At 43.9% G+C, this 17030-nt stretch overlaps 2 protein-coding genes across 4 annotated transcripts in view; one reads left to right on the forward strand and one right to left on the reverse strand.

Annotated features, from left to right (window-relative positions):
* Positions 1–8498, forward strand: part of INSYN2A (inhibitory synaptic factor 2A) — a 28530-nt gene extending 20032 nt beyond the window's left edge. Inside the window, exon 3 of the mRNA XM_066190725.1 lies at positions 5381–8498. Coding sequence (XP_066046822.1) covers positions 5381–5564 — 184 coding nt within the window. The 3' untranslated portion in view covers positions 5565–8498. The remainder of the gene's footprint in view (positions 1–5380) is intronic.
* Positions 1–17030, reverse strand: part of DOCK1 (dedicator of cytokinesis 1) — a 267474-nt gene that overhangs the window by 170939 nt on the left and 79505 nt on the right. For all 3 annotated transcript variants that reach the window (XM_066190723.1, XM_066190724.1, XM_066190722.1), the window contains exons 26-27: positions 14209–14336; positions 12614–12709 (exon numbers count right to left, since the gene is read on the reverse strand). In XM_066190723.1, the coding sequence (XP_066046820.1) occupies positions 12614–12709; positions 14209–14336 (224 nt within the window). The remainder of the gene's footprint in view (positions 1–12613; positions 12710–14208; positions 14337–17030) is intronic.

Below are 17030 nucleotides of genomic sequence, written 5' to 3' on the forward strand. Positions count from 1 at the left end.
GCAGGAAGGTCAGGAATTACCAACAGCTTTTACAAGGAAATTTCAGCTTCTGGAAGGAAACTCTGAGGAGCTGAAATCCCGATTTCTGACCTGGAAGGAAAATAAATCAACACTCCACTATTGTAGTTCTGTGGGGGGGGAAATCCCTCCCAGCTGTCCCAACCATTAATTTGATTATTTTTTACTCATTTAAAATGCTGATTTATGCTGCTCTGTTTTTACTTTATATTAAGCTGGACTCTCACTATCCAGCAGAAAATGCATTATTAAAATCAATAAAATGAAATTCATTACAAGAGGTGGAACACGAGGTTAAAATATGGGGATAAAAGTTAACCTGGGAGCACAGAGCCCACACGGAAGTTCACTTTTAAAGGTTAGATACTTAAATATTAATTATTCATATTAACAAATGTGGCAATAAAAAGTGAGCATAAGGCATCAATCCCGGGGATAGCAACAGTGCGAGAAAATCAGGTGGTTCAGTGCTGAGAATAGCAATTTTCATCACCTTTTTATTTCCTACCCACATTAATTAATTTACATTTTCTCATCTTATCTCTGGACTGTAAGATGCTTATTGGGAAAAAAAAAAAAAAAAGGATCTCCAAGGCTCCTGAATGCTGGCAGTGCTTTGGAGCCCGGGCTGGGCTGAAGTTCTGGCTGAAATGGGAAATCCAGCAGAGATTGCTGGGAAGTGCCTTAAGCTCATTTTCAAGTGATTAGTGCACATCTGGATCCCCTTTTTCCAGGATGTGAAGCACTACTGCCGTGTCATCCAATTAATGGGACACGGTGGGATTCTGGAATTCCTGCTTCACCTCCCCTGCTTGATGCCCAGGGTTCAGCTGCTCTGAGTGCCTGCAGGATTTGAGGTGAAAAGGGAAATTCAGGTGTCACCTGCGGGGTTCAGCTGCTCTGAGTGCCTGCAGGATTTGAGGGTGAAAAAGGGAAATCCAGGTGTCACCTGCGGGGTTCAGCTGGAGGGGAAGGAAAAAAGGATTGCCCTGCAGGCAGAAAGAGGAAAAAGCTGCCCAGAGCCTGTGCAGGCTCCAGCCTTGGAGGTGTCAGGAGACAAGAGCAGGAAGGACATGGAGCTGCTGGAATGAGGCCAGAGCAGGCACCGGGGTGAGCAGAGGGATGGAGCAGCTCTGCTGCGGGGAAAGGTTGATGAAATTGGAAAAAAGAGGCTTTGGGGTGACCTCATTGTCCTTCCAGTACCTCCAGGAGCTACAACACAGATGGAGGAGAGAGACCACAAGAGTCTGAAGTGCCAGGACACAGGGAGTGGCTTCCCACTGCCAGAGGGCAGGGCTGGATGGGATTTTGGGCAGGAATTGTTCCCTGGGAGGGTGGGCAGGCCCTGGCACAGGGTGCCCAGAGCAGCTGTGGCTGCCCCTGGATCCCTGGCAGTGCCCAAGGCCAGGTTGGAGCACCCTGGGACAGCAGAAGGTGTCCCTGCCCAAGGGGTTGGAATGGGATGAGCTTTGTGGTCCCTTCCAACCCAAACCATCCTGTGGTTCCCTGAATCTCTGATAAATCCCTCAGCAACTCCATCCCGAACCCGGATTCCTCTGATTCAGCAATTCTCCAGTAACCACCAGACCATGAGCAGCTAAAACCTTGAAATGATTCACGACAACAACGTGTGACTGTGCTAGAAAATAAGAAAACCCATCCACATCTCAGAGCTTGTTGCTCCATAGCCTCCCACGGTCCATATGTTTAATCCCAATGGTTCTCACTCCTCAAATTCTGCTTCCAATCCCTCGTACAGCAACTCAATTAGAAATGGTTCACTGCTGCCTGCACGCAAAAACTAAAGTCATTAATACATATTGTCAGAAACAGAAAAGCCAAAACCAGAAAATTCATCACGCCAATGCCTCCGGTCCCCTAAAGGGGCTCCAGGAGAGCTGGAAAGAGACTTGGGACAAGGGATTGGAGAGATAACACACAGGGAATGGCTTCCCACTGCCACAGGGCAGGGATGGATGAGATATTGGGAAAAAAAAATCACTCTGTGAGGTTGCTGTGAAAATAAAATCATCCAAGGGCTGCTTGTTGATTATATTTGGCCCACTTTTCCTGGGAAGGACAGCACTCGCACACAGGCAGCTGCCCTAAAATGGGAAGTTTTGGTTGCAAACCTTGTAAGTCTGCAGCGATTCTGGGGAGAAAACACAGAAATGTTTTATCACAAATAGAATTCTACTGCTTGTAGCTGTTGAGTAAAGCAGCCCCTCTGTTTGGAGGAAGAATTTGGGATTAAACATGGAAAAACTCTTTCTCAGTGCTCCAAATTTAACAATATGTAGGGAAGTGAAGCTTTAGGATGTCCTGATGAGGTGTGACAGGCCAAGGTTTGTGCTGTTAAATAATATTTAAGATTCATCTCTTGTTTCTGTAGAGGGCTTGTTCAGAATTACCAGTCTATTGAGAAATAGGATTCTATTATTAAAGAAAAAATGCTTCTGAAGGAAAAAAAAAATCCCCATCTCCGTGTGGAATGCCAGGAGAACAGGAGAGTCCTGGATAATTAAGTTAATGGAGTTATTCTGGGCAGGGCTTAAGGGACAAAACCCAAGTTTGAAAGTGAAAAGAGGCACATGGCAGGGAGGATATTTCAGGAAAAGGTCATTTGGAGAGAGGACACCTGGAGATGCTGAGGGGACAGAAATAGCACCGAGCAAAACAGGATTGGCAGAGCTGTGACAGGTGACAGAATCAAGCTCAGGAATGCAGCTCGATGACAAAAATATCAAGAAATCCTACAAATATGGAATATTTGCTGAATTTAATCCCTGCAAGTGGCCAAGACAAGGCTGGACAGGGCTTGGAGGAACCTGGGATAGTGGAAGGTTGGAATTGGATGATCCTGAAGGTCCTTTCCAAGCCAAACCTTTCGGGGAATCTGTCATTGATGATGCTGATTAGTATTTCATATGACTGATATAAAGTTAAAGAATAAAAATAAAGTCAGCTGCAGATAATGTGGAAAGATATGTGATTTATTTTTTTTTTTATAATCAGGTTTTTGTCTTATTTCTGCAGCACAAACAGGGATAAATTAAAGCCCAAGTTTGCAATCAAATAGTTTGCCTGATGGAGCAATTCCATTAAAACACCTCCAAAGCTGGATAAATTGATGCTGATAGACACCAATCAATTATTCTGCAAAATTTACAGTTCTAAACGCTGAAATCACACAAACGTTTTTCCTTCAGCCTCCTTCTACCCTTCAGAAGCAAAATATTTCCCTTGCATGTGAAGAGCTGAAAGCTGATCTGTGCTGCAGCAGCAAAAGGCAGTAACACGGAACTTGTCAGATGGACCAGAACCAAGATGCCTTTTCTTTCCTGAGATCTATCTTTAATAGAAAATGATTATATTAAAAATTACTCTCTTCAGCAAGGGGGTTCTATAACAATTTCTTTTTTTTTACAGCAATTTTCAGCAGCTCTTAAGAGCCTCCCTGCAAGAATAATGTTTGAAAGGAGTAAAAATGAGCTGTGGCAACGCCAGAGCTGAAAAGCTTTTTCCCCCCCCCCCCCCAAAAAAAAACTTTATACTGAGAAAAAAGAGATACAATACATGCTAAATGCTGCACTTTAAATGAGATTTAGTGAGCTCTTAGAGGAGCACCTCCCTCATTCCAAGATTTTCTTTGTCTCACAGACAGAATTCCTGTGCTGGGACGTTCCCAATGAGCTGATCTCCAAATCTCACCACTAAATTCATGCTGAACTTCTCTAACCACTTCTTTTTTTGCCACCTACACTGGACACAGAACATGTTATCAGTGAAGAGAACGTTGTTTTTCCATTAACAAGGAGGGATATCAATCAGTAGGCTTGGAATAGGCTTCTGCACCAATACAGCTGCCTCCTGAAAATTCACCATTCTGCACTTCCAGCAGTGAGCTGAAATTTTTAAAATTATCTTTGATTTAGAATGGCTTTTTATTCATTAAAAACATAGAAAGGGGTAAAATACTCCACACCTGAATTCTTACCTAAGTTATATATATCATAATCTCTTTTTGGATGAGACCTGAGGAATCAGATCTCACTTCTCCAGTGGTTCGCTCCAAACAAGCAATGGGCAGAAATACCTCAGAGAACATATTTAATCCTAATCAAAAGTGACCTCAAGCTCAGGAGTGATAACTTCATATTTAGGTAATGATGAAAGCAGCCAGTGCAAACCCCAGGACAACTCAGCAGTGGAGGGGGACAGGGGAGAGTTAAATTAATCCAAGTGTCTAAATTCTCCAAATTTTACCCTTTTAAATTCATCCTCTGATATCCAGAGGCCCCCACTGCAACAGGGTTGGACCACACATCCTTCAGAGGTCCCTTCCAACCCCAAATCCTCTACACGAGACAGGAACAGCCTCAGTGCAGAACGTGGCCAGAGGCTGCTGCACAAACCCAACCAACACCACCAAGTCCCAGGGTGTTTCTGAGGGGCCAAAATTCAGTTTCCACCATCGGACAGGATTCTTGCTCCATTTCATGCTGTCGTTCCTTTGGTTTATAAGGTGGCCTCAAAATGCTCCGCAGCACACAGCCCAAACAAGGGCTGGAATTCCATCTCAACTGTGGCTCTTAATTGCCGGAAGGGTTTTGTAGCTGGCAGTGTTTGGAGTTCAGGACATTTGGAATTTTACAGCTTCAGGTTTATTTTCTGAGGGCAAGGATGCACTATAAAGGAGAACTGCTTTTTAATTGATCTATTTGTTCAGCACATGTACAGGAGCCTATGCATACAACAGGAACTCGATGTTAATTTCTTCAAGTTCCTGTTGTATGCATAGACTCCTATAGAAAAGATTAATTTTCTTTTCCGTGGTGAAAGTGGCAAGGAACAGCTCAGGTAAAGAATTTCTGGGACAGCCTGTTTTGGCCAACCTCTCAGCTTTTCCCAAAGAACAAGGATGCAGGTGCCTGGCTGCCACCCTGAGCTCCCAGAAGGGAGAAACCCTCAAAAATCTTTTCTCCACCCAAAAAAAAAAAAGAAAAAAAAAAGTGGAGTGAGTATTTCTCAATTAAAAAAAAATGTGTCAATAAATGTGTCAATAAAAAAAAATGTGTCAATAAAAATAAAAAGTGACTGAGTATTTCTAATGCTCAGTCACTTCCCAGCACCTCCACCATAATCCTCAAGACCCTCCTTTACAGCAGGGAAAAGCTGAACAACCCCATTCCTACTTTTCTTCCATAGTATCTCCCTTTTTGAACTTCCCCTTTCCATTTTGGTGCAAGAACTATTTATTATTTGACTTCCATAAATTAAGCACTTAGACACTGGGTTAATTAAACTTTTTTTTTTTTTTTATCAACAAAATTAATGAGTGTTTTCTTCTTCCCACTTCTAGCGTGGAATTGGATTTTAAACAGCAAGAAGATAAACTCCAGCCAGTTTTGAGAAAACTTCATCCTATTGAGGAAACTCAGGTCGCACCTTTGCCTTATTCTCAGGAGAGCTACTCCTCTACTCCCAAGCAAAAATCCAAAACTGAATCAAAAAAGCACGGAAGATGGAAACTCTGGTTCCTTTAACCCAAGTCCATGACGTGTGGAGTTCAAGGCCTTCTTTGACAAGTTTCTGGAGTTCTCTCCGTCATCTCTGACGGGATCTTGGTGGAAGGAGGAGTGTCCTGGCCAAGGGCGGCGTCCAGTCCCCACCGCGTGTACCAAAAAGGCCTTTGTACGACGGACCATGCCCAGGGGCACGGGCCTGGGGGAGCCCCTGCCCTCTTCTACTCGCAGTTTGCCAATGTGGGATGTAAAACCTGAATGGAAATTCGGACAAAGATGGGAAGTCAAACTGTTTCCCTCCCCCGTCCTCGGATCCAAAAGCGTCGCGCTCCGCCCCGTTAAAGCGTAGGCCGGCATCCTGCTCCCACAGGAATGGTGAAAGCCTTCTGGGGGTCTGGGTTGTTGTCTTTGGGCAGCAACGAGGGGGGAAAAAAAAAACGAGCAAGCCTTATGTTTGCAGCGGTGTTCAGTTTTACAGCTCCATGTTGATCGGGGAGTGCAGTTTTCAGCACAGAATTCCTGGACAAAGCACAATTTTTCCCGCGGCCCGAGGCCGCGCCGATCTCCGAGACGTGACTGTGGTGTATCCTCTGCCTTCATGCGATGTAGACTCCGACCAAGCTCTCACATTTCATCATCTCTGGTTTAGCTGTGTCCTCACCACCGGAAGAACCAACTCTGCTGCTCGGCCCCGCCGGGGCAGCGGCCAGAAACCTCCCAAAAATCAGCCTTTAAGCACCTCCAGCTGACAGGGTCCAGGCCATGGGACAACCCCTCGGTGTCACCTTGGAAAGGTCTCAGCCACACAGGAACAAAACCCGACCCCAAAACAGACCCATCCCAATCCGGACCGTTGGCCTCTGCCGTGGGTTAGCGTTTTTTTGGAGCCGTCTTTGGAAAACCTCTCCACTGCTGCAGAAGATGTCGAGGCTGCAGCACTGCTTGGAAAGAGGCTGGAATTTGAAATGCTATTTATTAAGCTTCTCAGATGGGTTTCCCAGCTTATTATAATTTATATCTCGATCTATTAATTGTACGCAGTAATTGAAACACTTAGGGGAGAGATGTGAATCAGATTTTTCCTAATTTGGTTTGGGTTGTTTTTGGTTTTTTTCTTTTTCTGAAATGGCACTTAAAATTTTGCTCTGACTTATTAACTGCAACTTTTCCTTTAAGTATTTGCTACTGTCATTAAACTTGCATCTAAAATGACCATTGGTGGAAAAATTCCTCGTGCTAGAAGTGGCCAGGGAGTGGGAATCTCGTCTTCTGTTTTGGTTTGGGATTTTTCTCCCTAAGGATTTCAGAGAATTTGAGTGTCATGTGACAAACTGGGTTTGAAATTGCATCCCCTGTAGCAGCAGGAAGGTACAAATTCTTCAGCCTTTAGGTGCAAGGACTGTGATCATTAATTTGCACATACTAAAAATCCGGGGAAGTGTTTTTCTTTTGCAGTTTCTCCTCTTAGCTCAGCATCCAATTTATGCCTGAGAGGAAACTGGAGGAAAATAACTTCATTTTTTTTCCTCCAAAGAGCAAGAAAAGCAAGTTAAAATGGGAAAGGAAATGCAGAAGATGCCTCTGGCCAGCTCAATAGTTGCAGTAAACCTTCAAGAGGGCTACGAGCTCTTGCACAGAAGCAAATCCTGAAATCCTCTGGTAAGAGTTGAAGGATTAAAGAAGGTGATCCTGTACACCAGGAAGGAAGTGCCATTGTTTCATGTGGAAAAACCCCCCATGTTTCATGTATTTTATATTGTTTTTAACTAAAATATAGAACTGTTTACGAGACAGCCCACATGACATGACTTAGAAAACCCAAATATTTCCAAACAAAAAATTCCTTTTTTTTTTCTTTTCTAAGCAGAAGGGAATCTCCAAAAATGACATAAAAAACACCACTATTCACTATAAAAATAACATTAATAACTAACACACTCCTCCATGCTAACAGGCCTAGTGTTTGGGGTTTTTTTAAAGAAATGAAAGCATCTCTCCATGGCAATCAATTCCCAAATCCTCAGTAGCTTTTTGTGTGCGCAGGGACCCTGCCACAAACCCGACCTGTCTGTGGTTCCTGACTGATCCAGAGCTCCTGGAATCACGGGAGAAGAGGGAGGAAACTCCGACTGGAGAAACAAAGAGCTCAAAGGGAAAGTTCTCACGGCGTGTTCTGTACATGTCCAGGCTATTTTCTTAAGAAGTTGCAAAGTTTTTAATTTTTTACATTTTTTTAAACCTGGGGAAAAGCTGACATTATTACCATAGAGTCTTGCTTCCAACTGACATCCGGTGTTCTCTCCTGCCCTCCGATGTACTTTGTAATAAAATGTTTTTGCAAGTGTGTAAAATGTATCATAATTGTATTGCCTTTAGAATCACTCAGGCTCAGGTTAGATAGACACCAAGAGAAGAAAAAAACCCTAATTCTTTAGAGCTTTTAGTTCAATGTGACAGAGCTATTTTCACCCTCATGTAGAAGATCTTGGAGGTTCTAATGAGGAAAATGCGGTTTTATTTTCAGTGTGGCTTTGCTGGATTCACTGGCAGTCCCCTGCACTTCATACACTGATTTTCTAGTTGAACTTCTCTCCCATCTCCTGCTTCAAAATACTTTTTAGCCAATAAAAACTGCAGTGATTTTATATCCCTTGCTCTTTGCTGAGTCCTTATAATTTCCACGCAGCAACAGTTGCATTCTTTGGTTTAGAACTATGAGGAAAACACTATTCCTGTGAGTAGCACTTGGTTTCTTCAAGACTAAAACCAAAAATAACTGTAAAAATACTTTTCAAAAACCAGGATAAACTGAAAAAAAACCATGATTAAAACTGGAAAATCCTACCGTGGGTACAAAGTGTTTGCTTCTTCTTGCCTAAAATGCAAAACCACTGTTCATGCCTTTAATTCCACTCGATGTTTTAAAGGTTAAATCACTTTTTCCAATCAAATGTGGTAATTTTTCATGAGCTTCCCAACCAGGTCAGCTGTTAGATTATACCAGGACCTGTGTATTACCACATATTATATATTGCTGCTGGAATTGAGCTGGAATTGAACCAGATTGCCACTAAAAATCCAACTGCACCAACACCGTTTTGTCTGGGAGAAGAAAAGGGGCTGCATGAAGATTTTTTTAATATTCCATAAAAGCCATCTGTGGTTCATTAAAATAACTGGAGTGCTACAAATGCGTCCATTTGTTTAGGTGAGTGCAGCTCGTTCCCATAAATGTTGGTAGGGAATGCAACGGGGATGGTTTGACACCACAAAAAACCCCTCAGTATTAGTGATGGAATAAAGGCATGGCCACCATCCAAATACCACTTCGGTTTCAGTGAAATTAGCTTGCAATATGTCATTTCTGGTGACTTCGAAAGGGAAGAAAACATGTGACTCGATAAAGCAAAGTGTTTTTACATGCAAGAAGTTCTGGTGAAGAAAACGAGGTTTTCTCCCCAACATTCTGGAATCCATGAAGCCTGACCTGGATGGATTTTGAGGCACGGGAAGATAATTTATATCCAGATTCAACTCCTGAATAATTAACTGCAGCCCCAGAAGTCTCCTGTGACCATCAATAACTCTTATTTCAGGCTTGCACTTGCATTTTGCAGCCTTCTGGAGAGGCCTCCAGCCTGGAAGTGCTGAGAGATGGACAATCCAACACGGTGATTGATTGATTGATTGATTGATTATCCAGAGTTCCCCCATCAGTGCCACTCTGCCCTACATGACTCTTGTCACTCTCCTTGTGTCAGGTGTCACCTGCACCCCACAGAGAGTGCCCTTCTCAATCTCCTTCCAGAAGCCTTGGACAGATTCCAGAAAGCCCTTTTTCTCCTTCTGATGATGGCTCCTGCATCCTTTCTCTTCTGGTTTCACCTCATCCTCATCCCAAAGCACAGAGGGGAAAGCAGCAAAGGGGAGAAGATTCCATCCATCAGCAACCACGAGGTCATGTCCAGTGCTTCCTACTCACACACCCCAATATCCAGAATAATCCATTTTCCCTGCTCACAGCAGTGACTTTGCTCCCCACATGCCTCTGGATGTTCTCCAGAGCCACTTTCCTTAAGGACACACTCTTGGAAGTTAAAACCACAGGAGCACGGAATGCTTTGGGTTGGAAGGGACCTGAAAGACCACCTCACCCCAACCCCCATCTTCCCCTAGGCCAGGAGATTTCCTTTCAGAAATTGAAGAGCTTGCTCTCCTTGGCCTTGGAAATGAGGCGCATCCCAAGCTGCTGACACGAGGAGAAGGAGCAGCCATGGATCATTTTGGAGCTGCCACCGAGGCCGCTCTGCCCTGATTTACTGGAGGAGGCCGAGATGTTGCCTCACGCGGAACCCAACATTGCCCAAAAAAGCCACCAGGAAAGGCAAGAGATGGTTTAAAACCGCCCTTCCCAAGGCTCAAGGAAGTTTGCTCAATTTGCTTTTCCTTCAGGCAACGCGTTTCTTCAGTCAGAAAGGTTTTGTGGTTTGTTTTCCAGGTGACTTCTCACTGTGCCAGGAGCAGCAGCAGCTCGAGGCGGGAGCAAAATTAACCTCAACCAGGCAGTCAGGAGCAGCAGGACACAGCTCAGCACCCTCAGGCTGCATCCTGTACTAACAACAGAATCATTATATAAAATAAATATCAATAAATAATAATAATAATAGAATCTTCTACTCAGCAAATGGATCAAGTAAAAAACACCAATAAGACTTAGAGGGGAAAAACAGTCCAAACTAACGAGGATTAAAAATTCTTTTGCCACCAAAATTGTTAAATCGGATTTTAAACTTATCATTTGTACTTCATTTTACTTAATATCTGGTTCTTCTCCTTGCAACGGGTGTCTTATTTCAAGGTAATTCTCTTTTGAAGGTACAGGACAAAACTTGCTTTTGATTTCATCAAGGAACTCACACTTAAGGAGGAAAAAAATGAAAACCAAATGGAGAATCCTTCCAGTTCAACGCTGTAGAAAAGGCTCATCCTGTAATTAAAACTTCTCACTTGAGCACTACAATCCTGGACATTCCTCCACTGCTCACAAACTGCATTGTGCAACATCAGGTTTTGGATGGAGATGGTGCCACAAAGCATTTTTTCCAAGGAGAAAACATGCCAGCTTTAGGTCACCAACACAGTTACATTTATAGAATAAAAAATTGGTTATGTCCTGTATTTTACTTCTTCTAAAGAAATTATCATTACTTGAACTCTGTCAGATATTTCAAATTCCTTCCTTCCAGTCACCCTGAGGGGTTAATTCTCTACTACAGGTAAAACTAAAAAAAGAAAAGTCACTGCATCGTTTCAACCCAAATCTGAGCCAAGAGAGGTCAGGCTGTGCTTCCTAATTATTATTATTATTCATTTTACTCTTCCTACTTTGCTGACACCACAAAAAATGAGTTGTGGCTGGTTATTTAACAGGGGAATCTCTTCAGCAAAGGCTGCATTGTAAGGTAGGAGTAAGTACTCATTAAAAATAGCCTGAAATCTCAGTGTTCTTTAGCTGATTATAGAGGCTGTGCGAGGAGGGATTCCAGGCTGTGCTCACCAGCACAATGCAGATCTTTAATATCACTGTTCCCAGTTCAAACACACACACACACACACACACAAGTTTTCAAATCTACTCAGCTAACTGCAAAAGGCATAATTAACATTTTTAAATATCACCTGAATCACGTTCATCAAAACAATAATTAGCTCACATTCAGCCTGCAACTGAGGAAGTTAAAATAACACACAAGGCTTTGGACTTCCTTGCACTGTTACTGCAGGGTAACAGCAGCACTGGAATATTCTGCAGGAATGATCTGCTTGGAACCATTTCCCCACAGAGGTTGTGGATTCTCATCCCTGGAAGTGTCCAAGGCCAAGCTGGACAAGGCTTGGAGCAACGTGGGACAGTGGAAGGTGTCCCTGCCCAGGGCAGGGGTGGAATAAAATGACTTTCAAGGTCCTTTCAACCCAAACCATCCTGGGATTCTGTGACTTCTTGCTCCAACAATGGATCTGGAGATCCATTATCCCTTCCTTACAACAAAACCTCGAGCGATACAAGTGGAAGACAAAAAACTAAGCCAGTGGATGATGCACCAAAGACAAAATGAAATCGCCGCAGATTTGCCCACGCGAGCACCCCCAAATGCCAAGGACATGGGCAGCAGGAGGTAAGGAAGATGTGCTGAGGACACAGAGCCCTGTAAAAGTCAAATATCACTGTGTGTAATTACAGGGAGAGTTTAAATTGGGAAGGAAAGAGGAGATCAAAAAACCAAATTGCTGACGGACTCATTTATCAGACTAACAATTAACCCCATTGTAAGAAATCAGTGCATTGAACCAAACTGACCCAAACTGATGCAGAACTGAGGGACAAGTGCTCAGACACAGCACAAACCTGGCCCACTTTGACCAGTTTCCTGGAGAGATCAGCTGCCAGGTGCAGACAGCTGAGAAGGAATACACAGAGACTCACAAAAACACAGAGAGACTCCCAGAACCACGCTCAGATCTATCCCCATCTCAGAGATCAACAGCCCGCACTATTTTTTTCATTATTTACTCCAACATTAATTGATTATCAGTGGAGAAATTCAAGTGTAAGGCTTTGAAATCACAGTGTTAAGTCCAGAGGGTCGCTTGTATAAGTCCTTCCTCTAAACATAATTCTGGGCTCTGCTCTTCAGTCATCTGAACACTTACCTTGGTTATCTCAATTTAAGTCAACAAGACAAGTAAATGCTTGTAATGCAGTAACAACAGCCAAGTCTCATTTTCACAATTCTCAGCTGGCTAATTACCAATACTACATCATTTTGGTGCACACAGATATCAATCCTGCCTAATCACCTCCTCACAGATATTTTTCAAGCTTTTTTTCTTGTTGTTTTGCTCTTCCCCCTGTGTCAACCACAGCAAAATTACCAGGCAGTGCTTTCCAGCTTCCTGAGCACACAGAGAGAGGGAAAGAGGAGGTTTTGATTGCTTTGGGTCACCTGGGACTGCAATCCTATTACAGGCAGGCCCAGGAAGATGTGACAGAGGTGTCTGAGTTTACTCACAATGAGCTCGGAGTCCCGTCCCATGGAAATCACAGTCCTGTTCACTGTCCTCAGCAGGTTCTCCATGATGATCTGGACGTGGCGTTGTGTGGGGCCCTGAGGACAAGGAATAAATCACTGAGAACCACAAACAACAGACACCAACACGACGTTTGTGTTGCCTTTCAACCCACCTGTCTGCTGGAAATTCAATAAAACATCACCTGCTGTTGATCAAAAGGAGTCTCCCACTTCAACGAAGCGTTATTATGGTGATACACGTTACTGATAAATTAAAATGTGCTGTTGCAACGTCAATGAAAAGCCAAGACTTTAGAAAAGCAGCCTATGACATTTAGTTACCCATTAATTTTCTTCCCCCAAGTCATTTTTCCAACATCAAACCCCCACAGGCATTCCCAGACTGGTGGGGAGGGAAGGAGCTGTTCTGCCACAGCTCAATTAAAAGGAAGAGAAAAGCAAAGCAAAACTTTCATTAAGGAACTGCCAATTTCAGTCAGTATTAGAAGCAATCTATCACTGCTTTTGAAAGAGTTAAAATGGAATATTTATTCCAAGCAGCTTTTAAGGACAAGTCCAGAAACTTCACACAGAATGATGGGCAAAAAACGAAGCCAAGAACACGACAAGGAGAAAGAAACGGATGAGCTTCGCTCCCGTCTTTTACTTTATGGATGAAAAATAGATTTGCGTGTTGGAAGGACGATCCATCACCAGCACAAACTCACCCAGGAGCTGGCCCTGCTGCCAGGATCAGCCTGGGAGAGGGCGGAGCTGCAGGTGAGTTCCTACCACGGAGAGAAAAAGCAGCCAACAAAGAGTGACAGGAGCAGCCAGAACCAAATTCCTCCTGTAAAACAACCCCCTCTCTGAAGCAGCCACACAGAGCTACTTCCAAAAACAAACAAAAATCAGAGCAAAACCCAAAAAAACCTCGATTAAATAAGATGCCAGAGAGGATGTGAGTAGCTGACCCCCGAGGTCCTTTCCAGCTGAATTAGTGTATGATTCTACACAGCACTGAAGGTTCAGGCAGCAGCAGCAGCAGCCCAAATTTTTAGGAGAGCATCAAATCACTGCAGCTCTCTGGCAAAGCACCAATATTTGTACGTTTGTTGAGGTCAAGAGAAAGCAAAAAAGAGCCTATTATGCAATAAAAAGGGATATTGTACATGCTGCACGTCTGGGAACCATGTCAGCAACGATACAACTCAAATGCACGTTGCCCAAAGTGCCCATGGGAGAAAAGAAAAAGCACCAAAACAAAACATTTTCCACCTGGGAGAGGCAAGGCACAGCAAATGAGGAAGGTTTAACTCCTAAGGATATTTATTTATTCATTATCTAAGCAGAAAGGCTGGACTGGACGTGCCTCAGAAACAACAAGTGCTGTGCCTGGTGTGATGTGTGAGATGCCACACAACACATCTTCATCACTGGAAAATTAGGAATTAGAAAAGGCTGGTGAGGAGGTTATATAAAAGAAAAATTAAAAAAAAAAACAACTCTAAAGCTTCAAGAGTTACCTGCTTAATTCACTTCACTAAAACAATTTCTGTGAAGTGTTCCTGATCACGGAGTCACCCTGCACTCACCACGTCTTTCTTGTAGAGCACTTCCAGGATGTTACTCAGCAACTGGCAGCAAGCCTCCAAATCTTCCTGTCTCTCCAAGTGATACTTGAGCTGGTCTGTCATTGTTGGCAGCAAGATTTCCCTGCAGTCTGCACACAAAACACGAGGTTACAAACACAGCTTTCAGGGCCTTCAGGCTGATGTGCTTCAGCGCTTACATAAGACACGCAAAAAAAAAAAAAAGAAAAATCAGGAAAAATAAATTAACTTCCAGCTTTTCAACCAAAACCTCACCTCACAAACCTCTGCCTCTGAACTGCTCCAACCTTTGACCATTTGCTACTACTAAAAAAAACCGAAAAAATTCTTTTCCTTGCTCAAGTACTCAGAGTGTTCCTACATGGAGGGAATCACCAGGTCAAAATCAATGACTAATTATCCATGTAAGTGTCAGCCCAGTGAGCAGCTTGGCTCTGCAGATTTGCCCCAGAGATGCTCTGTCATCCCAGCCTTGTGCCTCTGCATCTGGGAAACTTCGGGAAATGTTGCTCCCTGAGTTCTGGACTAACACGGAAAAGAAACAGCAGATTAGGCAAACCCCCCCCCCAGGGCAGAGGGGTCGTGTAATGTGAACTGTCCCCAAATGCAGGGGAGGGGAGGAACCCCCAAGCCCAGCTGCTGAGCACCCCAGGAAAGGCACAGAACATGGCTTTGCAAAGCCTGCCAGGTGAATCAGTCTTCAGTAACTTAAAAGGCCCCTAATTAGAAGGTTGAGAATGTTCCAGGGCCCTGCTAAGCCCCACTGGGAGGGAGGGAGGGAGGGGGCAAAGATCAGTTTAATATCTGAGTCACCTCTGAGTTCCACTGGCTGGAGTGGCTCTGATCAATGGGGGAGGCAGTCAGGATGGATTTCTGAGAAAGGGAAAACACGCTGATTTGTCCCAGTGCTTGGTCTGGAATTACACAACCAGCACAGAGCACTCCATTCCCTTGGCTGGAGCTGCCAGGGCTCCTCAGCTCCCACCTGGGGCTGGTGATAAACGTGGGGGGAAACAAAATGGGCTGGGAACTGCACAAAATCATCCCAAGGCTGATGAGGAGCAGCTGAGGGAGCCGGGGGGGCTCAGTCAGGAGAAAAAGAGGCTCAGGGGGAACCCTCTGGCTCTGCACAACTCCCTGAGAGGAGAGAATCTGGAGTGAAGGACACAGGGAATGGCTTCCCACTGCCAGAGGGCAGGGAGGGATGGGAGATTGGGCAGGAATTGTTCCATGGGAGAGAGGGGAGGGCTGGGATGGAATTCCCAGAGCAGCTGTGGCTGCCCCTGGATCCCTGGCAGTGCCCAAGGCCAGGCTGGACAGGGCTTGGAGCAGCCTGGGACAGTGGGAGGTGTCCCTGCCCATGGCAGGGGTGGCACTGGGTGGGATTTAAGATCCCTTCCAACCCAAACCATTCCATGGTCCTGTGATGCTTCAACCACCCCAGTGCTGTGGTGACATCCCCTACAGGGAGACGAGATTTTCAGGGCATCTTTGCCATGAACTGTTTTGGAAAACAGGGAGCTGATGGACTCTGCATTGACCACTCGGGAACACAGAGGAGGGAAGGTGAAATCCCATCACCCTGCCTGCCACAAACAGCTCCCAGCCCTCAATAACGGGGAACACTCATGGTCCAGAACTTCAGTTCCTGCTCCCAAACCAGCTCAGGACCTGCTGCACAATGATCACAGGCAATGATAATTCCACATCTGTTCTAGAGCAAAGTCCAGCCCGCGGTGATCTAATGTCACAGAGAAATAAAGTATTCATCTGCACCAAAGGATGCTCAGCAGGAATTATCAATTAGCAGCACCCAAGGAAAGCCTTCAATGAGCACAAGTGAATAAACACCATAAATTTGTGTCATTAAAAACGTTTTGTTTCTTGGGACACTGATAAATCCATTTATTTTATGGCTCATTTAGCTCATGCGGCCAAAAAAAAATGAACCTGTGCTCAGTTTCCACCACAGAGCTCCTGAGTTGAGTCATAACTGAACAACAAGGACCCTCATAAATGCTGGGTGTTGTCTACTACCATTCAATAGACTCCAATTCCTCATGGAAAAATCCCTGGATTTTCTCTTTCAAACTCCAGCAGCTCCACAGCTCACTTGGCAATCAGCTGGAAGTCATTTGGAAAACAAAGCAACAGAGAACCCAAACAACTCCATAGGACAAAACAAATCAGACAAATCACGGTTTACACAAACCAAAACCTTGACCTTTGCAAGGACAGGACACTTCATTTAACTCCCAAGCCATGAGCACTGGAAATATCCACTAAATTGTTATTAAACTGCTCCACACTCAGGGAAAAATTACATTTACGTCTTTTTGGTTAATTTTTATGTAGTGGAGTGAAAATTGATGTAAGATTATATGTATTATGTTATTATATGGTGGTAGGGATAAATGTTATTTATTTATATATGCGTTTACTTCTAAATGGAAACATTATTTATATAATTACAACATACTCATATTTGTGGTTATAAATATATAAAATGAAATTCACAACTATATTTTACATCTTTTTTTTTTAAAGACACACAAATCCCACCGCCAGACTCCACTCTGATCCAAGGTCCCAAACTCTCCAGATTTCCCACTGAATCATCCATCACTCAACAACATCACTAAAGCAAAATGCTTCAGCAAACTGCTTCACACACCCACCCCTCTCACCCCCAAATCCTTCAAGCTTCACAAATTCATTTATTTTGAATTTTAATTCCTCTGGAGACACAAATAAATCTTCCTTGACCTCTCAGAGCAAAGAATTGGAGCCTTTTTTTTTCTCCA

Source organism: Chamaea fasciata, unplaced genomic scaffold (genome assembly GCF_029207755.1).
Source record: "Chamaea fasciata isolate MVZ Bird 193981 ecotype frontalis unplaced genomic scaffold, bChaFas1.0.hap1 SCAF_9, whole genome shotgun sequence".
Taxonomy (NCBI): Eukaryota; Metazoa; Chordata; class Aves; order Passeriformes; family Sylviidae; genus Chamaea; species Chamaea fasciata.